Below are 25,626 nucleotides of genomic sequence, written 5' to 3' on the forward strand. Positions count from 1 at the left end.
AATTGTTGTTAGTTATATTTGGATTCAGATGACATATTCATTTTGGATGAAGTAGGGAGGTGGTGGAAGAAGTGGGGAAGGGTGTAAAATGGTTGGGTTAGTGAGGTGGCATGCCATGTGGCGGCCACGTATTTTATAATATTAGGATAAAAATAGACCAAAAATATTAATAGAAGGGTATTTTTGACCCTTGTCAGTGCTACGAGATAAACGTACACATTAAATAGAGAAAACTGTCTCAAAATACCAAGGATATCTCAAAATCCATTCGGAATTAACAAATAGCGAAACTTTATGAAGGTAAATACTCATACGAGCGATACCAACTGGAGTAATTGGTATTGGGACTTTGTACTCATGTTGATGCATTTTCATTTAGTCAGTATTTGTCAGAAATCTTTTTAATTTGTTTAGAGATTTATATATCAGTAGAAAATACTAAAAAATTATTGAATACTAAATATTGAAATTAAATGGTGAAGGCGATGGATCAAAATTTCCATATTGAAGATTCATTTAACATTTAACTAACCAAACCTACCCTTCACCAAAGAGATTTGCGGCAGAGCACAGTGGCGCTCTTGCTGATTGTGATGTTAGTTCTGAAGGAAATTGAAGATATATCATTTGAACATTTGATGAATTTAGCAAATTTATACTCAGTGTAGAAATTGAAGACAGAGGAAGGAGGTCAGTTAGATCCTGCTTCAAGGAGTTGATGTAGAATGTATACTCTTGGGTCGATTGATTTGAAGACAAATTATAATGTGATTGGAATTAGTTATATTTGTATTATTTTTTATCGACAGTTTGGTATGTTGTATTAATCCTGAGATTGTCAATTTTACCGTTTTATCCTGGAATAACTTATCATGGGATATTATTCCATCAATTTTCATCCCAAGATTATTTTTGCTTATTCAATCATACCAAATGACCCCTTAGATTAAAAGTGCAATCGAACTTTGAGTTTGTCTTTGACTGGAGGACTGGCTGGATTAGAGAGATTTGCATTACCCTAAAAAGAGAAGTATGTTGCTCTTATCTTTACTCTTTAGTACTTTCTTATTTTTGCTTTGTAAGGAAATAAGGATTGTGTCCAAAGCGAAACCATATACAGGGGTGGATCAGAAACCATATTCATGAGTTTGATTACGCATACATTTGACTAGGCAACTATGACCTTGTTTCCTGACACAAGGGCATAGTCCAAATAAAATCTCTGGTACTTCTTCAAAAATAACTTTTAACAGAGTTGGATGCTTCAGAGCTTTAATAATGCTAGGTTTGCAGAATATTTTCAACTGCGAGACATTTGCCAACCTAAAGTACCATATCTCAATGCAGTTGGGAATTCAAAGGAGCAACCTAAGCAAACAATTGCAAAACCATTCTTAAAAATCCAAATGGTTTGGAAGTCCTAAATCATTCTCCACTACAGGATGCAACAAATTTACCTGATTCAGGCTTGAAAATTATATGACCATAAATACTCAACTTTAATTGAAATATCAGGGTCCAGAATAGTACACAAAAATGAAACACATTCAAGGGGGCAAAAACTTCTAATCTTTCATCTGATTACAAGAATATTGACAAACCTGAACAAGAAGATATCACACTAGAGCTGCAGATTACTACTATTGACTGCAAACAAGATGGGGAAAAAACAGGGCAAAGTAAATGCTGACAAGCTATCTATACAACCACAAAACCACAGCTTAAACTGTTCTGCCAAAAAGTTAGTTCAACTTTGATAGCTAGAACCTCCTGCCGATTCCTAAGCAGACTTGCGTCATAACGTATGTTAGAAGCACACCAAAATATCACCTGTTGTCCTTTGGAGAGATCTCTATCTTGCCACTTTCAGAAAGCAGAGAATAGAGGCATTGGCATGCTTGTTAGAAAATAGGAGAACTGTAAAAGTATGCAGAGGACAGCAAGCCTATGCAGAATTGCTTCTTACAGCTGTCTATGGGGTTGTCTGCGAATGTTATTGCGTGCCTCGCATTAACCCACTCCGTGCTACACTCCTGTAGATATATACATATTATTTGAAGTTAAAAATAAATAAAATTGAATAATAGGCACAGCGAAGTTCTACATTCCAGCACTTCTCCTAGCACTTACTGCAAGGGTGAGTGAACAGTAACTGGAGAGAGAGAGAGAAAGGAAGCCAAAATAGAGGGTTTTTAGAAAGGGAAAGCATAAAAATCTTTGAGAAAGTTAGTTTGCTAGATAGTGAATTCCGCTATGATCAGGAACTGCAGCATCTATCCCTTGTGGCTGCACCTGTGCATTGCCTAGAAACCTCTTTTTTTTAATAAGTTGAGGTATTTTATTGATGTTAAGTACCAAGAAGGTGCCACAGAAAGTACAAAAGGAAGACGAACTAGTCCACATATACTGTTACAGCATCATCTTTTCCAAAAATTCCAAAAGAAAAAACAGGGAATTCCAGCATATCACTCCTACACCATGAATATAAAGACTGTAAGCAATCTATATTCTACAAGAGAAGAATGGTGTTTCTTTCCCTCAAAACATCTGTTATTTCTTTCCAACCATATTGTCCACATGATGCATAGAGGGGAAGAAACCTCATGTTATAACTTGCCGAAACTAAAAAAGACTCTGAACATTTTACGATAAGTGGTTCAAATCAAAATTGAAGATCCAAAACTAGCACCACAGCTACGATTTCAGTTCATTTTTTTTTTTTTAGAAGGAACGATTTCAGTTCAGTTACTATATGTTTGCTTATAACTACCATCTTAGATAAACTATGTGCCTTTAGAACCCCCCCAACCCAAATTCAAAAGATTATATTTTAAGTCTGGGTTTGTCATTTAAGGACCTCTTAAAGGAAATAAGTTATCAGATGAATGAACAGAGCAAAAAGGGCTGAGCCCCTATCTGCAATAAACCAAAACAGAGGCTCACTAGACTGCTCATCTCCTCACATTGTTCATGAAGTCATATCGTCAAGTGTTAATCCATCCACTCCATGTACATGTTCCGCTCCATAATTTTTTCCAAAATATAGGCCTCAAGTCTTAATATATCAAGTTAGATAAGTTTCAAGTAAAGATATTGAAACCTGATATGGTCATCTGTTTCCACTACCATCATAGTATATGGCCTCAACAACACTATAAGCTTGTTAAGAAAGTATTCACCACCATCATGTGTTAGGCATCGGCAATCATAGAAGCATGTGAATTTTCTTTGTTGAAAACATACGCCAAACGGGATCCAGCTCAAGATGGTCCGAACTTCCAACAGTCCAACCCCCCACCCACCCACCCCAACCTTTAACAAGATTTATAGCCATTAGGTCAGGAGTACAGAAACAAAAACAAATGTCTAAAAAAGTAGAGACTGATAAGGAGGCCTCTAATGTCTCTGTTTCTCACGTTTGTTTTGGCATGTCCAAGAAATCTTCTAGTATTTCCCACAATGTAAAATAAGATAACATCATTTGCAAGGATGGCCTAATATTGTTCATTCAGCTTCAAGGCAGACAACCTAATTATTCTGTAACAAAGGCGGATGCAGTCTATATTCAATGAGTCAAACTGAACACAGTATTTTGACACGGGATATAGATATATGCGAAAAACTACTAAAATTTCAACAAATATTAAATTCTGGGTCAGTCTAAAATTTAGTGCTAAGAACCTTGAAGGTCGAACCCATCAAGTTTAAATCCTGAATCATCTTTGTTTTGTAATAGTGATTCTACTTTCACCTCCAGGTGAATCCTAACAGGTATAGTAAGTTTCAAATTATTTGTTCTAAACATGTTACCACTAAATTTCACACAATGGTATTTCTAGACTCGTCTTGAAATAGAGATGGATATGGGGAGGGGTATGAGAAAAGTAATTTGTAATTTCACAGAAGTAGCTTGTAAAACAAGGAATCGGCCAAAGCATGCAATCTGACACACAGAAGGTGGCCCCAAAAGACTTTTCATTTAGAACCGGGGTCAACTTGCTATCTCACGCTTGTCTTTGAAAGAACAAAAAAGTTTTGAACTCAAAGTCGAAGAGTACTTTTTTTTATGACCAAGAAATCTGTCTGGGGCCAACCTTTAGGACCAACCCCAACCTTCGAAACTTGGGGATAATGGGTCCGCCCTTCTACTCTTCTCCATTTAAATACCGGGCTTAGTTCGCATGACGCATGGCTCGAACTTGTGACCTAAGTCACAAGTCCCTCAACCTTTATCACTTGAGCTAAGTCCTGGGGGCCAAAGTCCAAGAATGCTTTAAACTGGTTATTGCGACACTGAGGAGTCATGTGTCTAAAGAAATTCAAAGTTAAGACTTAAGTTCCTGGCAAATGGGAAGAAGATATATTGGACATATCCCGCAAGATTCATTTTCCTTTTTTCTATTTCTTCTTTTATTTGGGTCAAGAAAAAATTGGCTTAAGTCCTCGAAGGGATGACAAAGTGATGAGACATAGGAGTTAAAAAAAAAAATTTTAAAAAAAAAAGAAAAAAGAGGAAAAAATTAATTGAATGTAAAGTCTGAGCTAAGGGGTTGCGAGATAATTAGCGATAAAGACTGACTTGAAGTTCATTTAATATAATTGGTTGACAGAATTGAATGCATACCTTCCTGGGAAGTGGCTGAGAACTGTTCACTGGACCCTTGGAATTGGCAAATCTTTTGGCTCTATTTTCTTGTTGTTTCTCAACACGCATGGCAGAAACTTCCTTCTCCATTGCAGCGACTTCCCTTCTCATCTTTTTGGCCTCAACTTCCATGGCTTTTGTTAGAGTCTCTACTTTCTTTGCTAACATCTGAACCACGGGAATATTATCAAACTTTGCAGAAAATCAGAGTGAGTGAAGGTAGTCATGACACCAATCAGCATTCGATCTAACCTCAATAGCGTCGTCCTTATCATTAAGACTTTGATCCTTCTCATGACCAGCTTTCCTCAAAGCAATTACTTCTTTTTGCAGCAAATCATATAATACTCCAGGGACAGTATCTTCTGTTCCTGTCACTTGCGAGTCATTGTGTTTTTCATCTTGATTCGCTTTCCATGAACTGTTCACGGTCTCATTATCCTTAGTCCCATCACAGGACTTGCTGCTATTGAAATTTGGACCTGTTCCATTCAGAAGGTTTTTAGTCCTGTCCAACGATCTTGAACCACCATCAAAGGACTTAGATGTCCCTTTTGCATGCTTCAATACTGTACTGGCCCCAGAAGATCTCAGCTGAAATGACGGTGATCTCTTGGGTAAAAATCCATTGGAGGTCAATTTGGAGATGTTTTCAGCTCCACCCAGTGATTGCCGACGGGAAGGGCCGTTGCTTGAACTTCTACCATCTGGTGTAGTGCGAGCACCTGTGCTAGTTGATCTCAATGTATCTTCAAGGACCTTGAGCCTCAGATGATATTTCTCCTGAGGACATAACCAAGATCAAGATAAAAATAAGTTATAGAAATAGCATCAAAAACAAGTTAAAATGCCTCCTCTATTGGACAGAATTATTACTTTCAACTGCGCTTCGGACTTTGCAGCTCGTTCAGTGATTGCAAGCTTGTCGCGTAACTGTTGCATCTCACCCTGCAGAAAATTTTCTGAGATCAATGTGAGCTCATTTACTTTATTCAGAAAACATTCAGCTCTATTAGGATAAGATGCCCCTATGACTATCTTATAGAGCAAAGTCATGGAAAACCATCAAACCTGTAGAAACTTCCTTTCTTCAAGCCACTGTTTAACAGGCATTACTTTATCATTGGCATCTTTCCACTCATTAGCAACCACGGTTGCAACCCTGTTAGCGGTTACCTTGGCACGTGCTAGCTCCCGGTCAAGAGTTTTTCTTTCTTCCTGTAGAATAGATAAGTAGAAGCATTCTAATTTAGGGGTTGTCCACATAAAAACTACTTAGTATATATATTATTGAAGTCTTGCTAGGATGAATTACATTCATCTCTTGAACTTTTCGTTGGTAATCCCGGACAGCATTAGCAGCAGCACCGCCAGCAAGAACAGCCTCTTCAAGCTCACGTACAGTTTGGGTAAGCTTTTCAACCTCTGCAACCTTTAGTCTATGCATTCTGTCCAGTATTTTATTTTCTTCCTGATGTATGTTTGTAAGAAAAACATAGTTAAAGAAGGATGATTTAGAAATTAAAAGAATAACAACAAGGTGGTCTAACATTCATAACAGCAGAAGCACCATTTCTGTGATCAACGTACCTGGCATATTTCTATCTGTTTCATCAATTCCTGGTTCTTGTTCTGAAGGTCATCCACCATAGAAGCCTTTGCTAATGCTGACTGCACAGTTCTCTCAGCATCAAGTAGAGCTGCCTCTTTTGACTTAGTAAGACGGTCCAGTGCTTTATTATCATCTTGTAGCTTTGTAATCTAGGGAGAAGATAGGCCAGAGAATGAGTTCTATGAGGTGAGGACATACATAATCACAGCCAGATGCGAAATACTGCCACAGACCTCCTGACGAGCAAGCTTGAGTTCAGCCTCCAAGGGTGCAAGAATGGCTTCAATTGGAGGCATATCATCGTCTTTTTGAGCAGCGTGAACCCTTCGAAGGGTGGCTTCTGCTGCAAACTGAGCTGCCATGGATGCCTTTTTCTCTTCATTAATTTTCTTAATTTCAAGATTCTGCCAAGCAAGAATTGTATCCACAGTTATGAAAGCACATCAAAAAAAAAAAAAAAAAAAAAAATACAGGGAAGAGTTCGAGATAGCACCTTGCTTTCCAGAAGAGATTCTGTCAGCTTGAGCTTCTCGTCAACCCTTGACAACTCGGCCGTAAGCTAATATCATATAAAACAATTAACTGTATCAGCCTCGTTCTTAGCACTAATGAATAGCTCTAAAATTAGCACAGTAGAATTCATCATATATAACGAACTCAAAGTGCCTAAAGGGACAAATATGCAACGGTACCACTAGAACTATGTTGCCAAAAAACAATGTGATTGCATTACTAAGCTAGACTTGCTCATCAATGAAGAGTACATTGCAGTATTCAAAAATTGATGTGGAATTTATACAAGCTATTCTTATTTTGGAACAAGATGCCCAAAAAGGGCAAAGAAAAAGAAGTATGATGATGTAGATAATACTAAGATCTAAGTAATACTGCAATTTCCTTAAATGGTTTTTTAATGAATCCTCAAATTTTGAATCCAAATAATATGAACAGCATCCTGTTGCTCCTAAACTAAGACAAAAACCAAAAGTAAATCCAGTTACATAACAGAAAATCTCAATCAAACAAGACTTTTTTCCAAAATGGTAAATTTTAGATGAGAAACCGACTGATAGATATTGAAGGCACCAGAAACAGAAATAAGAATTACAGTTAGAATTCTATGCTTTTACCATATATTTTTCTGAAGAATTTTATTTACATACACTGACAGTGTTATATAAAATTTTACATCAATAGTTTATTTTAACTGGTTATAGAAAGTTATTAGCCTATTTATCAAGTTACCATACACAGTTTTTTATGATGAGTTACATATTATTGTATCAGCTTAACCTGATGGCTGATGGTGTGAAAAATTTATACACTGTTATTGCACAAAACATAAACTCTTTTCTGAAACAAGACAGTCAATCAGTCATAGCAAAATTTTGTCCTCTGTCCTAGTTGTTTCAACTCCTACAATTCTTGTCAAACTTAGAGAATGCAGTTATTTTTCACTTCACAGTCAATGCTTCTCTTAGTCAACGCCACTCTTTATTAAACAATTTTCAGCTGTGATTGTACTTGACCTTTGAACTCAGTTTTTTAGGCCTCAAAAGTGAAAATGGTATCACTTTCTTACTTCCTCTTCGTTTGCGCATACTCAATAACTCACATACTACTGTTCGGTTAGTTGATTAAAAGTAACTGAGAAGCATCAAGTGTTGAAAAACACTCTTAGGTGTTGAACCTGATCTTATAAATAAGCATTAATGTGTTTGGATATTAGTGTTGAAGTTGATAATAATAGTCTTATTAGCACGTTAGGAGTTAGATCAGTGTTATAAATAGCGCTCGCCTCAGCGCTAATAGCGTGAGGCGAGGCAGTGTCGCCACTTTCCTTGTGTTGTGTTGCGTTTCAAAATTGAGCTCGCCTCTACTTGTGTAACGAGAGGCGACAGTGTCGCGAGATGCTACTGTAGCGTCGCTTATTTTAAAAAAAAAAAAAAAAAGGGCAAAGACTTTAACAAAAGGGTCGCGATTAGGGCTTGAGTCTTGACAACAGAGCTTCTTCAATTTCGAACAAAACAATAGAGCTTCATCTGAAAAAAGGTCGCGAACTCGCGATTAGGGCTCGCAATTACTGTGCCATCGTCTTCTTCATCTGAAAGTTTGAGGTTTCTGCCAAGTGCCATCGTCTTCTTCATCAAGTTTCTGCCATTGAAAGACCAGGTATGCTTCTCTGATTTCCCTTTCTTTCTTCTTCTTCTTTTTTCTTCTTTCTTCTTTCTCCTTGTTCTTCTCTTCTTCTTTCTATTTTTTTCCTCTGTTTTTTGTCAAGAAGAACAGAAACAGAGGTTTGTTTTTGTGCTCTATTTTTCAAGCAAAATACAGAGGCTCTTCCCTTCCTTTTTCTTCTTCTCTTAATTTTTTTTTGGCTCTGTTTTGGCAAAATAACAGAGGCTCTGTTTCGAGAGGCTCTGTTTCGAGCAAAAATAACAGAGGCAGAGGCAGAGCAGACTGCAGAGGCAGTAGCTCATTCTGTTTTGTTTGCCCTGTTTTTTCAATTATTGACTTATAGTCTTATAGAGTAGAATTAATTGCATATTGACTTGATAATTTTTTTTCTATAAAACAACGTTGAAATGGCATCATCCGATAGTAATAAACGAAATGATATAGCTTGGAATTATGCTATACAAGGCTCATCAAGATCCGCAATTAAATGTGTGTTTTGTGAAAAAACATATCATGGTGGAATAACTCGTCACAAGCAACATTTGATAGGTGGATTTAAAAATGTAATACGATGTCCTCTTTGTCCGCCCGAGGTTAGGGAGGAAGTAAAAGCATTTGTTGATAAGAAAAATGTGACAAGAACTCAAATGAATTATGAAACATCGATGAATCTAATTGATGAAGATGATGAAATGGGACCTCCACCCCCCAAAACTCATAAGATATCTTCAAATAGTTCTAGTGGGTCATCCACGACGGCACGTACGGTGACAAAAGGTCCTCTCAATCTTTGTTTCTCGGCAAAACAACAAGAAAAGGGAAAAGGTGATTCTGGTTCAGGTTTAGAAGCCAAGAAGATTTTGAGGAATCACGCCGTAAATGCCTTTGCAGCATGGATGTATGATGCACGGCTTCCTTTCAACTGTGTTAACTACAAAACTTTTGATAAATTCATTGGGGTCGTAGGACAATATGGCCCAGGAATGAAGTCTCCTAGTTATCATGAAATTAGAGTAACTCATCTTAAAAAAGAGGTGAAGAAGATAGACCAAATTATTGAGGAGCATAAAGTGGAATGGAACAAGTTTGGATGTTCCATTATGATGGATAAATGGACAGGACGGAATGAAAAAATGATCATAAATGTGTTGGTGAACTCTCCAAGAGGGAGTGTTTTTCTTGAATCTTACGATGCTAGCAACTCTTCTACGGATGGAAGCAAAATGTACAGCTTGTTTAGAAAGACTATTGATAAAATTGGAAAGAAAAATGTTGTACAAATTGTTACCGATAATGCTAGTGAGAATGTTAGTACGGGTATGATGATGGAAGCTATGTATCCACACATTTATTGGACTCCATGTGTTGCCCATTATATCAACTTAATGTTTGGTGACATATTCAAGGAAAACCCATATGCTTCATGTAACTTTAATATAGTTATCTTTAAAGTTTTAACTTTATTTATACTTATTATGTCCTATCCTATTAAGTATTAAGTATTAACTATAAAATTGTTATTTTTACTTTTACAGTTTTCACTAAGGCCGTCAAGGTATATTCTTACATCAGTCAGAGGCCGTTGTTGTTGAATTTGATGAGGAAATTCACAAATGAAAGAAATTTGGTGAGACCGGCCAAGACTAGATTTGCAACGGCTTTGTTAACTTTGCATAGTTTTTACTTGCAAAAGAAAAACTTGAGAAAGCTAGTTCTTTCAAATGAATGGAAAGATAATAGATATGCAAAGGAAGCTGCGGGGAAAGAAACTGTCAAAGTTCTTATTTCTCCATCATTTTGGAATGACGTCGTTCGGGCTCTTAAAGTTGGTGGTCCTTTGATTAGGGTGCTTCGTATGGTAGATGGGGAGAGAAACGCACCAATGGGCTATCTTTATGAAGCTATGGATAGAGCCAAAAAGACTATTACAGCGTCATTTGAGGGAGATATTAGGAAATATGAGAAAGTTTTTGAGATTATTGATAGCAGGTGGTCGAATCAACTCCATCGTCCTTTGCATGCAGCAGGCCATCTTCTGAACCCGTGATTATTTTACAAGAACACTAAAGATGAAACTTTGGATTTAGAGATGTGGATTGGATGCCATGAGTGTCTTGAAAAGTTGATCCTCAATTCAGCGATGGTAGATCAAATAGGGGAGGAGTTTGGTAGGTTGCAAGCAAAGGGCCTATTTGGTTCACAGGCGGCCATTAGAGCCAGAGACATAAGGTCGCCAGGTAACTAACTTTAATATAGATATCCTTATAACTTTAATTTAATTTATTTGATTTATACTTATTAACTTTTAAAATATTTTTCTATAGTTGAATGGTGGATGCAATTTGGACATCAAACTCCAAACTTGCAAAAGTTTGCCATTAAAGTACTAAGCCTAACTTGTAGTGCATCTGGATGCAAGAGAAATTGGAGTGTATTTGAGCATGTAAGAAGCAGATTTATTATATTAATATATTCTATATTGTATTATTATTAGTATCTATTAATTAATCTAAACAATTTATTCGCAGATTCACTCCAAGAAAAGGAATAGGCTTGAGCTATCGCATCTCAATGATCTAGTGTATATTAAATACAATAGAATATTGAGGCGACGTTATGAAGCTCGCGATACCATTGATCCAATTTTGCTGGATAACATTGACGAGGCAAATGAATGGTTAACTGGAGCCCCCCAAAATCATGAAGATGAACAAGTGTATGTAGGAGATGATCTTGATTGGGGTACTATTTCTATGGCGGCTGGAGTTGAGGAGAATATCTATGGTCTTAGAGGGAGTTCTTCAAGTTCAAATTACAAGGGAAAAGGAGTAGCAAGTTCAAGCCGGTCCCTAAATGATGAAGACTCCGAGGATGAAGAAGATGATAGCCAATATAATGCTAACATTCATGAAGTTCTAGAATTTGAAAATCTTGAAGAAGAATAGATGTTGCGTGTTTTACACTTTAGACTTTAGTTTATGAATCTACTATGACTATCTGGCATATTGTGAATTGATATATTTATTAATATATCATTGTTATTGAGTTTTTAGTTATATATATAATATTTTATTTTTTTGTATAAATTGTCGCTTCACATCAAAAAGGCGAGCGCTTCGCTGCGTGCCTCTCGCCTCAGTGAAGCGGGCCCTCGTCGCTATTTGTCGCCGCACGCTGTCCAAAACACTGAGTTAGATACCTAAATTGCATCAAAATATCCCTATCTTCCATTTTATGTGACACTTTTTGTTTTTTAGTTTGTCCCACAAGGATTGACACACTTCTAAATTTAGAAATAATTTAAATTTAAATTTCCCAATTTATCCTTAGTTACGTGATTTAACATCAAACAAATGTTTCTGGCTAGTTTCGCACCACAAGTTTAAACAGTTTTTGGTTCCTCCTTAAATTATGTGTCCACTCAATCAACATTACATAAATTGGGACTGAGGTAGTATTTTGAAATCATGTCACATTGTAAGAAGGTAAATATACAAAAAAATCAAAACCTCTTCAACAGCCTTTTCTCGTAAGCGCTCTGAGAACCTCAACGCCTTGATCTCCGCCTGAGCCTCACATAATTCCCGGTCCTTATCTACAATGACACATTCACACACCGTATCAATAAAAAACTGTAAAAAGCAACAAAAAGATTAAAATTAAAAATTCAGAAAAGAAGGACACAGCTAGCCACTAAATCACATTGGATCCAGCTAACAATACAGACCTCTTACTTCATTCTCCAGTCGATTAAGCTCCAACTTCACCGGATCCGACCCGTGGAGAAGGTTTAAGAACTCGTCTGCGTCAAGGCTTGGCCTCATCGACGTTCTTCTTCGGTAAGTCTTCCCTTCCTTGAACGAAGCTGATACTGTCAACGGCGAAACTGTTTCACTCGTCGTCGGTCGCACATTACCGCTGTTATTGCCGGAACACACCTCCGGCGACCTTTCCTCTCCGGAAACCTCCGTCAGCTCCGATCTGTACATTTCTCTATTATTACAGTAAGCTCACTTCCGCTGAATAATTCATACATACAACAAAATGTATATAAACAGATGATTATGTCTATACTTATAGTATGTATTATTTAAGGGAAAGTGTCTCTGTGTGTGTGGAGTTCAAAAATGCTGCGTTGCTATCTCTTCAGTGTTAAGCTCAAAATAGAACTCTGTGTGTGTGTGTGTGTGTGTGAGAGAGAGAGAGAGAGAGAGAGAGAGAGAGAGAGAGAGAGAGAGAGAGAGAGAGAGAGAGAGAGAGAGTTGAAAATGGTGCGATTTTGGGGTTTGTTTATCTCTCTAGACAATTTGCTAGTGGGGATTGAGATTGAGAGAGAGACAATAGGAGAGCGACTTTGTGACTTGGGTGTGTTGTAATGTTTTTCTTACTTCTGAAATTTCATACTACTAAGTACTAATTTAACTTTAAGTTGGCATTTTTATTAATTTAAGTTATATATATTATTGTTGTTGTTTGTTATTGTTGTTAGCATTTTTATTTATTTATATTAATTGAAGTTATGTTATAAAATATTAAATTAACATCTAAACGCTTAGTGCATGTTGATTTTCTTTTTTGATCGGCAATTGAACAATTTGATGAGTTAATAAGCATTGTCATTTTATATTATTTTTTCTTAGTTTATAATTCTGCAATTGTTAAACTAGAAGTCAGTTCAACAATCTTGTTATAAAATAAAAGCAACTTAATAAAACATGAACAAGACATGTTATAAAATAAAAGCAATTTAGTAAAACATGAACAAGAAATTGAGATAGAGAGAAGGAAGAGATTTTCTTCTTCAATTGTGTGTATTTTCCTATCTATTACAAGGCTTTTATATAGGCATGAAAAGTGGAAAAAAATATGTCATTAAATATGTCATTAAGCATAGAAATATGTCATTGAATATGTCATTAAGCATTTGAGAAGATCATGAAGGAAGAGTAGACATCCACCATAATTTGATTTTTCTTATAACACTTCCCCTTGGATGTCCATAGATAATGTGCCTCGTTAAAACTTTATTAGGAAAAGAACCCTATGGCAAAAAAATCCTAGTGAAGGAAAAAGAGTACACATGTTTAGAAATACGCATTTTGGTTGCCTCGTTAAAAACCTTACAAGGAAAACCCAATGGGACAAAACCTTGTAAGAAAAAAAGAGTACAACGCGTATTAACTCCCCCTGATGAGAGCATCAATTCACATCCTTGAACCTTCGCATCCCAATCTTGTACACTAGTTTCTTGAAGGTTGACGTCGGTAGAGATTTGGTGAACAAATCAGCCATATTATCACTTGAACAGATCTGTTGCACATTGATATCACCATTCTTTTGAAGATCATGTGTGAAAAATAACTTTGGTGAAATGTACTTTGTCATATCCCCTTTTATGAATATCCCTTCAACTGGGCTATGCATGCTGCATTGTTTTCATACAAAATTGTGGGTAGTTTGTCACACTTCAAACCACATTTGTCTCGAATAAGGTGTATTATAGACCTCAACCATACACATTCTCGACTTGCTTCATGAATAGCAATTATCCCAGCATGATTAGATGAAGTAGCCACGATTGATTGCTTAGTCGATCGTCAAGATATGGCAGTGCCTCCATATGTAAACACATAGCCTGTTTGAGATCAAACCTTTTGTGGGTCATATAAATACTCAGCACCGGCATAACTAACAAGATCAGGACTGCAATTATTTCCATAAAATAATCTCATATCGGTAGTCCCTTTTAGATACCGCAATATGTGTTTGATTCCATTCCAATGTCTCCTTGTAGGAGCAGAGCTATATCTTGTTAAGACATTAACTGAAAAAGTTATGTCAGACCTTGTAATGTTAGAAAGATACATTAGTGCACCAATTGCACTAAGATATGGTACGTCGGGACCAAGAAGCTCTTCATTATTTTCATGAGGTCGGAATGGATGTGTTTTATCCATATATAATCGCTTTAAAATTATTTTAGTGTATGTTGATTGATGGACAAAAATTTCATCTTTCATATACTCAATTTGTAGACCAGGACAAAAAATTTGTTTTTCCAAAATCTTTCATTTCAATTTTTTTTTTAAATAGTCTACTACTTTAGGAAGCTCTACTGCTTTAGGGTATAAGGATTTTTGAAGCTTTATTTAATAAATTTCTTGGAAACCTTGATATGCTTCAGAACAATTTAAATCTTTCAATCATTTTCATTATACGCATATCACGTTTTTCTTGTATTGCCAGATTAAAACCTGAAAGGGTGGCGACATCCACCACAAGAGAATATATCTTTATATAATCAATGCCAAGATATTTACAAATCTTCTTGTGACACAAGTCGTCTTTATGTCTATCGACTTGACCTTTTTTTTCCCGCACAAGAACATATTTATACCTCCACTGGCTTTATACTTTCAGGTGTTGGGATATCCGTCCAACTTCATATTTTTCAGGTGAAATCAATTTTCATTGCGTATTTTTCATTTGGCCAATCATTTATCCGTCCAAATTTCATGACAGATTTGAGCTCAAGATCCTCGTCAATATTAATAATATTGAGCGCTACATTATATTAACAATATCGTCAACGATCATTTTATATCGGTTCTACTATTACCCGATAAAGACATAACTTATTGAGATCTCTTTATCTTATTATCTTCAGGTACCTGAGCCTCTCCCATTAGGTCTTATGAAGTGTTATATCGTGGTGCTCTTCTAGAATACTTGCCTCCTTATTATAACTATCTTGAATATTTGCTCCTCTCCTTCTTCAAGGAGTTTTATCTTTGGAACCGATTAATCTATTATACTTCATGCATGCCATAGACTCTATTTATTATGAACTTTATTTTATTTGGAGCATTAGCAGCTGAATATGACATTTAGTTTTGGGTCAGCAAATACGCCTGGCAATATTTTGCAAATGAATTATCACTTGAACTTCAAGTTCACATTTTCTCGTACGAGGATCTAGATGTACTCATAATAATTCATTACATGCATTACTTTTTCAGCTTTCCATTTTCTTCCCCTATTGTTGGGATCACCAACAAATATCCCTAGCCTTATTTGAGGGTCCATCTTTGTGCCTTGTGGTGGAATAATTAAATCATATAGAACATTCATATTTCTAGATGGAAATTATTTGGTTTCTGACCCTGAACCGATTGTGATAGGGAGAACTTATCATAACTTGGCTAGATGCGTACAAGTGTTGTTGTATATTAAATAATATATCACATACCAAATTTTATTTTGGCAATTTTGTTCTCATAACCAATGGTTTAGATATAATTGGAGGCATACAATTTCTGCTAAACCAACTTGGATTTAAACCAGTATTATCAAGATAAATCATCATAATTTATATTATGGAACTGTGCTCTAATAATTTGAGCAATCAATCTTGCAAAAGCCAAACTGCAAGTTGATAATAAATGCACATGTAACCATAGAATAGATGCATCTATTAAAATCATATAATAGTAAACGGTCCACATGGAAGGTGATTGGGCCCATATTTATCACCTTTTATTCGTTCCATAAATCAAGGGATTCAATCCCAACCTTAACTGGTATATCAGGAGAATAAGCAGCAGAAGAGAATTCTTGAAGAATCTTATATTTCTTCAATATATGCCAATGTAATTCTTAATTAAATTTTCACATCATAATTGAACCGAGATGGTCAACCGGTCATGCCAGCTAATATTTATTTTAGTAAACCTCTAGTTTACTTGTGGCTTGTGATTGCATCATCATGCTTATACTTGTGTAGTACAAATAGAAGAAAAGTCAGGTAACCTTTCATATTTACCCAGTATGATTATAGTAATATAAAGATATTCAATCTTCTTTTCATTTATAGTCTCAATATGCCAACCACTTTGGCTAATATATTTGTAAATAAAAATATTTCTTTTGAGACTTACTACAATATTAATGTCATGAACAATTTAATTCATCCTGGTAGTAACAAATTAGTTCTTTCAGAGCTTTTAACTGCTTTTGTACTACAAGATCTTTTGTCACACCATCCATATAATGAATGTCTCCTTCACAAAGAGAATCATATCATAATAATTGTCATGTTCAAAATCATCATAAGCAAAATAATTTCTTGCTTTAATTTTGCTTTTAATAACTTTCATAAGGCATGACAAAATATTTTTGGCGTATCACATGTATGCGACCAATGATATATTCATGTAACTACACAGTAATATTCATTATCTTTCTTTGTCTCAAACCTCCCTTAGAGGTGAGTTGTGGTATGTATCCAATCATGCATTGCATGTCTTTATTCATTACTTTTATTACATACTGCTACATTCACCTTCAGAAATGAGTCTGCGTTCTCAATGCTTATCACAAGTCACATTCTCTTAAAAAAAATAGAGTATAATTATTATGACATGCTTTATAAATTTTTCATACCATTTTGATGGTAAATATTTCCTTCACCTTTTTGAAGGATTACATCGAGAACTCTTGTTGTTCTCCTTTTATAGTTACCATAATGAAGACAAATTATTATTTTGTCCCTTGCCATGTCTTCGTACATTCATACAGTCATGAAAAATTATTTTATCGTCTTTCAAACTTATCATATATTGTTGCTACATTCGCTTCACTGAATGGAGAATATCAAGCAGGGCGGGCTTTATGATTCTTTCATTGATACTGTGCATTGTGACTCAAATCCAATGCCTTACTCAGATAAAGGCATGTTAGGCAAAATGTGTTGGGACTCAAACCCAACTCTTATCATTATAGTGCACCAGAACTTAAATATGTCTTAACTAGTTGCATAATATGCCAAAGTACAAGATTAAATTATCAATCTTGTGGTCAGAAACATAAACAAAATTAGTTATAACAAGATTTAAAAATATAACCACTTTTTAAGGTTGTAGGATGAAAACGTTTCATTCCTTCTAAGTGTTATCACTTTTAGATTTACGTGAATTCAAATAGAAGTGCATTCAAATAAATACTAGATAATCTTTTAGAACACTTACCAATTTTGTAAACGATAAACCAAATCAATAAAGTAAGAATAAAGACTAGGACTTGAAAGCATATATATAATTCCTGTAGTACTTCCAGTATTTACATATGCGATCCAATTCACATCATAATATATGGATTATAGATGATAGTCGAAGGCTAAGATTAACTGTAAATCAGAATATCTATTATGCTTACAACTATCCTGCCACAATATTATGTTTATTTATGCATGCATTTAACCAACTATGCAGGAATAGTACCAATTTAGTTCTATTCATTAAATATTACCACAGTAATATTCATCTTAGCGTGAAAAAGGTAAAGGGCACATTGGTTGTCTGATATCTGTGCATATATATGTAAGTATTATTCAACACATTAAATATAAGTTAAAGAATTGAGTAGAGAGTACCTGTTTCAAAACTTAATTACAAAATATATATTCATGCATTTTGATTTGGTTCATGAATATATCCCTTGAAGGATAGCCAAACGATAACTAAAAATTCATATCAGACGTAAAGAAAAAATAAGCAAAAACTATACTTGCCAATGCAGGGCTCGCACACTTTCAAGCTATAACAAAATGGAAATAAAATACTGAAAGCTTATTGTGAGTTATCATGGCAAAATAGAAATTTTTTGAGATTAGTGGAAGATAAAAATAAAAATATGAATAAACTAGAAAGATGAAAACTTATCTTGTATTAGTATCCAACCCATTGGCTTCTATCTTTATTTTGTTTGGTAGCCACATAATTATTGGTATAAGGATAGCAAACACAAAGCACAGTCTATGCCTATATGGAGGTGTACGAAAATGGGAGCATAGTCGTGCTGATAACGTGTTATAAAATAAAAGCAACTTAGTAAAACATGAACAAGACATGTTATGAAATAAAAGCAATTTAGTAAAACATGAACAAGAAATGGAGATAGAGAGAAAGAAGAGATTTTCTTCTTCAATTGTGTGTATTTTCCTATCTATTACAAGGCCTTTATATAGGCATGAAAAGTGGAAAAAAATATGTCATTAAATATGTCATTAAGCATAGAAATATGTCATTAAATATGTCATTAAGCATTTGAGAAGATCATGGAGGAAGAGTAGACATCCACCATAATTTGATTTTTCTTATAACAAATCTCTCTTTCTCCTCTAGTATTTCCCCCTTTTTGGCCACATATTTTTCATTGACATAGAACTCTTACTTTAGTAAGTGAAATAATGAAATATCATGTTTATGCTCTAAACTAGGATCCATTACTGTTGATATATGAATAACTTTTTTAGTTTTCGAATAAGTTCAAGAGATATTACATTTATAATATAATTTTATATCTTATATATACATGCTTAAGCGTTTAGATGCTTTCTCTATGGCAATATTTTATTACCATTTTTATTATTAGTTTATTACTTATTTTGGGCCTTATTTAAGTATCTTAAATAAAAAAAGTACAGATTTTTAAGTTGCCTTTTTTAATTTCATGACTTTATGATCTCTTAAAGTAAGCACATGGGACCCATGAGTCCACTTATCAAATAATAAAGAGCCTCATATAAGTATGAGTTGACATGTGAGACACATTATAAAATTTCTCAAAATTTCATAATACTAAATACTAATTTAACTTTAAGTTGGCATTTTTTATTTTTATTAATTTAAGTTATATATATTATTAGTCTTGTGAGAAATTACTGGGTTTGTTATTAGTATTTTTATTTATTTATATTAATTTAAGTTATGTTATAAAATATTAAATTATGGTAGATGTTCATAACCACCGAAAGAAGTAATACCCACTACTTGGAATAAACAATAATTACGGAAGGAATGATCAAGAAGTAATAACTTAATCTAAGCATGGATATCATAATCAATAATGTAATAAAACACAAGGAAACAAGTTCCAACCGCATGCTTTAACCCAAAACAACGCACTTAACTCGTCACCCCACATACACGTTGCACACACACATTAAACACGTAGCAAATAGACTAACTAGTCATAATTCCTCAAGTCAATGTTAACCACGATACTTACCTCGCTTCACAATCAAATCAAAGCTCAACGTGGACCTTTCCTCTAAAGTTCTCCTCCAAACCAATGGAATCTAACTTCTCTATTATCTCTATAACTCCCACTACTCTAATACTTATGGAGTTATGATTGTAACTTCATAACCTCCCCCATGATCTCAAATGCTTAATGACATGTTTATGGTATTCTTTGGTATACCTATATGTAATACTATAAATAGATGATAAGAAGTGATATTGTAGATGTTTGAAAAAATACACTTGAATACATAAAAGAAATAAGAAAGTTCTCTCTTCTTCTCTACATCTTTTATCTATTTATTGTTTTATATTATTGCTTTGAGCTTAGTTTCATAACAAGTTATCAACACGAATTTCTAACCATTTTACCAATATGTGAAACCTCGGAGTTTTATAAGTTTTAAGGATGAGTTAATGTTATGGATTGCAGACATGATCATTTCGTTGCTGGATTATAAGGTTGAGAGCGGGGTATAACCTATAATGGTTGTATTGAATTAGATCAATACACTTTCTGCCGCCACTTTGCTTAACTGCTTTCCAAGCAACTAAAGCAATCGAGAGGTAATAGTATACATGAAATTACTATGCATGTACAAATAATTTACTAGTACATATTCAATTATACTAGCGCCGGCCACTGTGGTATGACATTTATTTTACAAAATAATTACGTCTTATAACATATTTATATATATATTCTTATAGTTTACATACTATGTTAGATAATTATTAAGATAATTTAGTAATAGTATTTTACCATCACATGCTGCATTTCATTGAAAGTAAAATTATCAAATATGTAGGCGATTTTACAGTACCTTGCAAATTTAACATTCGAATATACAATCAATATAAACTCTTCATGGTTATAATTTATCATAGTCACGGTTATGCATTAAGCCTTAAATATTTTTGCTGGAAACATAAGGCTCATTCCTCCGTATTTGATTTTTTGGCGAAGTTCTTATAGTCTTTGAAATATGAGTGGTTATAAGTTATCTGCACCTTTTCCCTAATTAATTTATTAAAATGTAAAAGTGATTGTGTAATTTGTTTTAAAACAAAAATTGGCATATATCTATTTATACGTAAAACGACACAATTGAATTTATACGTGATTTCTAGACAAGTGAATTAATTTGATCCTGAAATAATAGGAGAATTGAATAAATATGCAATACTTAGCCTTGAGATAAAGATAAAATAACAGAAATAATAGTTCCGGGAGCAGAGCTTCCGGGCACAATAATAATGAAATCAAAAAGTAAGAAGATAAAATTGTATAAAGCTTTAAATAGATTATAGCGTAAGTTTGCCAGGAAATGCATGTCATCTACAATGATAATAGAGCTCACTACTTACAGCTGCACCTAGGAACAAGGTCCTAGGATCACGCTCATCTTTAATGTTAATTATGAGGTCCATTGAAGAATGTGTAACGACGGGCATGAATGACAAATTCTTTATAACGGGTAGTGTATTAAATGTTGTAGAATATTCTTCATTAAATGCTACCGGATGGTAGGCATTTATTGTATCTTAATGAGCACCATTCTTTTCGGTAACAGATGGAACAATTATCTTTGGTTTTAGCTATCCTTTGTCTTCGGCTCCACATGTCACTCCCTTATGCAATCACTTAACATAGCATATTTTACCTTATACAGATAGTCCCCATGCTTTCCAGTGACATAACTTTGTGTCACCGGAAAGTTGGTAGAAACATTCTTTTTGGTGGGGATTTCACTGACCTCCTCTGAAAAGCTTCTGACGGTTGATTAGACGCACATCTCTCCGTATTTAATGCCCCGAACACGCGTCATCCCGCGATTTAGCATAACGTTTGCCGGTTATCGAGGTAATTATGGCCACGAGTTTAGCCGCCTAAACTTTTACTTATACGTATCAACCTCCTTTATCCACACCTCGTAATTCTCCAAACTCTCTTCATTTAACTTGTACTCTGTTCTTTAGCCTTTCAATTCTCTTCATAAGAGAAAAACATTTCCTTCGTCTCTAACATAGAATGGTTTCTTCTTCAAAAAATCTCAGTTCCTCAAAGAACAAAAGCAAGGCCGATGAAGTTGCTCCTCCTACAGTGAGCACTATCATCCCCAGAAGTCTGGTCACAACCAAAGACTTCGAAGAGAAATTTTCTTCTACTAACCCTCTTACATGGGCCGTTGGCAGATATCCTTCTTCCATCCGTCCTTCCAGCATTCCTGTTAAATATTGTCATTGCCAGGATTTAGACATTATTGCTCCTGATCTGGTGGAGCGGGTAACCTTATCCAATAAGGGTTTTACATATTTCTATATGTATCCCTTCACTTTAGAGACATTTTCTTTGAGTGGAGAGCTTGACTCCGTTATTGTGGAGTTTTGCCTTCGCTTCCAGGTATGTTTGGCATAGGTGATGTCACGACCCAATTACACTTGTAGGTCTTGATGACGCCCAACACTATAGCTAGGCAAGCCAACTAATAAGTCATACGTACATTGGTTAAACTTTTATTCCAAGAAAATAATAAAATACCAACTTCTACCAATGTGTGTGTGCCAAGACCTGGTGTCACAAGTGCATGAGCATCTAGTAGATTATACAAAACTCCAAATACTGTCTGAAATGAAATAGACAGAATGTAAATATAAGAAGAGACACTGGTAGCTGCAGAACGGCTCAGAAAGGTAGCTCACCACTATGCCTCGGGATGATGTGGGTATGTGATGATAGGTCCTCCACTAGTACCCGTCTCAGATCCTGCACAAAAAAGTAGCAAGTGTAGTATGAGTACGTAAACAACGTGTACCCAGTAAGTATCAAGCCTAATCTCGAAGTGGTAGAGACGAGATGGCCGACTTTGACACTCACTATGGGTCAATAATAATAACTGAAATAAAATTAGGATATTTAAATCAGCATGATTTAGAGAATTTACAATAATTTATTTAATCAGCAGAAATAATCAAATTCCTTCAAATGTAACAATTCTTAATATATTAATTAAATTCATTCAATTCAAATAAATTCCAATTTATCAATTAAATCTCATTTACATGAGTAACAATTAATTCCTAAACAAGCAAGAATAATAATTCATTAAATTCCAAGGATTTGTCAATTTATTAATTAGCTTCACAAGCTGAAATAAATTATTAAAGTATCGTGTAATTATTATTATTATTAAGCACGATTTCTGCCGAGGACGTACGACCCTATCCAGAGTGTCGTGTACACTGCCGAGGGACGTGCGGCGCGATCCATAGATGCATCTATCTTGCCGAGGCGTTCAGCCCGCTCCACAAGAAAGGAGGACATTTTCTTATGTGCCTCCGGAAGGAGAGTATATTTATTATAAGATAAATTCGGGAGGAGAACAATTTCTTTTAATAATTAATTTATTTAAACAAAAAATCAAGCCTATGGGATTTTCATCCTTTAATATCTTTATCTAACAATTCACAATATATTCGTATATATCAATTAATATTAGTTAATCAAAGAATAATATTTACACAAGTAATGCATGCTTTGAGTCCTAAACTACCCGGACTTTAACATTAATAGTAGCTACGCAAGGACTCTCGTCACCTCGTGCGTACGTAGCCCCCACAATTAGAAACAATTATTTAATTTTAATCACCTATGAGGTAATTTCTCCCTCACAAGATTAGACAAGAGACTTACCTCGTCTTGCTCCAATTTAATTCACTATAAGGCCTTTTCTATGATTATCCAACTCTGTCTGGCTCGAATCTAGCCAAAATAATTCGATACAATCACTAAAAATTATAGGAATCAATTCTATAAGAAAATACTATATTTTTAATAAAAATCCCGAAATTAATTAAACATTCGTCCGTAGGGCCCACATCTCGGAATCCGACAAAATTTATGAAATTCGGCAATCCATTCAATTACGAGTCCAACCATACCAGTTTCACTCATATCTGACTCCGTATCGATACCGAAATCTCAAAAAAATAATCGTTTTTATGAGATTAATAAAAAATTTCCAAATTTAAATCTCAAAACACTAATTTATGGTGAAAACAATGATATACTTGTATATGTAGATCAAGTCCGAGTTAGAATCACTTACCCCCAATGTTTTTCCCTTGAAAAACTAACAAAACTCGCCTCTGCTCAAGCTCAAGTTCGTCAAAAAAGGCAAATGGGACGAATGTCCTCTTTTATAAACTGCCTAGGCAGCGTTCGAAAATTGGGCCTCGATCGTGGCCCTCAAGCCTGGGCTTCGGTCATGGCCTCAATCATGGCTTCGAGCTTGGGACTTGGTCATGGCCTCGATCAGGCCTCGAACCTGGGACTCGGTCATGGCCTCGATCAGGCCTCGAGCTTGGGACTCGGTCATTGCTTCGATCAAGTTCGATCTTGGGTCTTGATCCTGGCCCTCGAGCCTTGCCTTCGATCATGGCCCTCGAGCTGGACCTTCGATCGTGGCTTCGATATTGAGCCTCGTCCCTAGCTTCGACTCAGGCCTCGATCGTGGGCTCGGTATCTGGGGCTCGATCACAACCCAAAATATACAGCAGAAGGGAAAATTGCAGCAGCTTTTTAAGTCCAACCTTTGATCCGTTAACCATCCGAAACTCACCCGAGGCCCTCGGGACCTCAACCAAATATACAAATAAGTCCTAAAACATCATACAAACTTAGTCGAACCTCTAAATCACACCAAACAACGCTAAAACCATGAATCATACCCCAATTCAAGCTTAATGAAACTAAGAGTTTTCAATTTCTACATTCGATGTCAGAACCTATCAAATCAACTCCGATTGACCTCAAATTTTACACACAAGTCATAAATGACATAACGGAGCTATGAAAATTTTCGGAACTGGATTTCGACTCCGGTATCAAAAAGTCAACTCATCGGTCAAACTTCCAAACTTAAATTCTTGTTTTTAGTCATTTCAAGCCTAATTTAACTACGGACTTCCAAATAAAATTTCGAACACGCTCCTAAGTCCAAAATCACCATACAGAGCTGTTGGAATCATCAAAATTCTATTCTGGGATCGTTTTCTCAAAATATTGACCGAAATCAAACTTAGCACTTTAAGGCCAACTTAAGGAACCAAGTGTTCCGGTTTCACCCCAAACACTTCCAAATCTCGAACCAACCATCTCCGCAAGTCATAAATCATTACAAGCACATACAGGAAGTTTTATTTTAGGGAACGGGGTTTTAAAAGTTAAAATGACCGGTTGGATCATTACATTCTCCACCTCTTAAACAAACGTTCGTCCTCGAACGGGTTTAGAAGTGTGGATATCTGCTCCGCATGCCTTCCTCGGCCTCCCAAGTCGCTTCCCTGACTGGTTGGCCCCTCCACTGGACTTTTACTGCAGAAATCCTCTTGGACTTCAACTGGCGAACCTGTTTATCAACAATGGCAATTGGCTCCTCTTCATAAGCCAAGCTATTATCTAGCTGAACTGTGCGAAAGTATAACACATGTGATAGGGCGGCATGATACTTCCGGAGCATAGATACGTGGAAAACTGGATGAACTCTCGATAGGCTGGGAGGCAATGCAAGCTCACAAGTAACCTCCCCAACTCGTTTCAACACCTCAAATGGGCCTATAAATCTTGGGCTCAACTTGCCCTTCTTCCCGAATCTCATAATTCCCTTCATCGGCGAAACCTTCAAGAGAACTTTTTCACCTACCATAAATGATATATCACGCACTTTCTGATCTGCGTAACTCTTTTGTCTGGACTGTGTTGTACGAAGTCGCTCCTGAATCAACTTTACCTTTTCCAAGGCATCTCTTACCAAATTGGTACCATATAACTTAGCCTCACCTGGCTCAAACCATCCGATAGGTGAACGACATCGCCGACCATATAAAGCCTCAAATGGAGCCATCTTGATGCTGGATTGGTAACTGTTATTATAAGCAAACTCAGCCAAAGGCAGGAAACGATCCCACTAGCCTTCAAAGTCGATCACACATGCCCTGAGCATATCCTCCAAAATTTGAATTGTCTGCTCTGACTGCCCGTCGGTCTACGGATGAAAGGCTGTGCTAAGCTCTACACGGGTCCCCAACTCACTCTGTACTGCTCTCCA

General features: G+C 35.6%; 2 protein-coding genes across 2 annotated transcripts; one reads left to right on the forward strand and one right to left on the reverse strand.

Annotated features, from left to right (window-relative positions):
- Positions 1 to 1,478: 1,478 nt before the first annotated feature.
- LOC107773172 (microtubule-associated protein 70-2-like) lies at positions 1,479 to 12,807 on the reverse strand. Its single transcript, XM_075226837.1, has 11 exons — positions 12,163 to 12,807; positions 11,945 to 12,030; positions 6,751 to 6,816; positions 6,491 to 6,661; positions 6,236 to 6,406; positions 5,961 to 6,116; positions 5,717 to 5,863; positions 5,522 to 5,593; positions 4,898 to 5,428; positions 4,625 to 4,813; positions 1,479 to 2,033 (listed from the first exon to the last, which is right to left on the reverse strand). Exons 1-11 carry the CDS (start codon positions 12,422 to 12,424, stop codon positions 1,902 to 1,904), a joined length of 1,983 nt encoding a protein of 660 aa, XP_075082938.1. The 5' UTR covers positions 12,425 to 12,807; the 3' UTR covers positions 1,479 to 1,901.
- On the forward strand, positions 10,652 to 11,423 carry LOC142166940 (uncharacterized). The gene is made up of 2 exons (XM_075226838.1): positions 10,652 to 10,878; positions 10,964 to 11,423. Exons 1-2 carry the CDS (start codon positions 10,771 to 10,773, stop codon positions 11,378 to 11,380), a joined length of 525 nt encoding a protein of 174 aa, XP_075082939.1. The 5' UTR covers positions 10,652 to 10,770; the 3' UTR covers positions 11,381 to 11,423.
- Positions 12,808 to 25,626: the final 12,819 nt, after the last annotated feature.

Source organism: Nicotiana tabacum, chromosome 12 (genome assembly GCF_000715075.1).
Source record: "Nicotiana tabacum cultivar K326 chromosome 12, ASM71507v2, whole genome shotgun sequence".
NCBI classification, from domain to species: Eukaryota; Viridiplantae; Streptophyta; class Magnoliopsida; order Solanales; family Solanaceae; genus Nicotiana; species Nicotiana tabacum.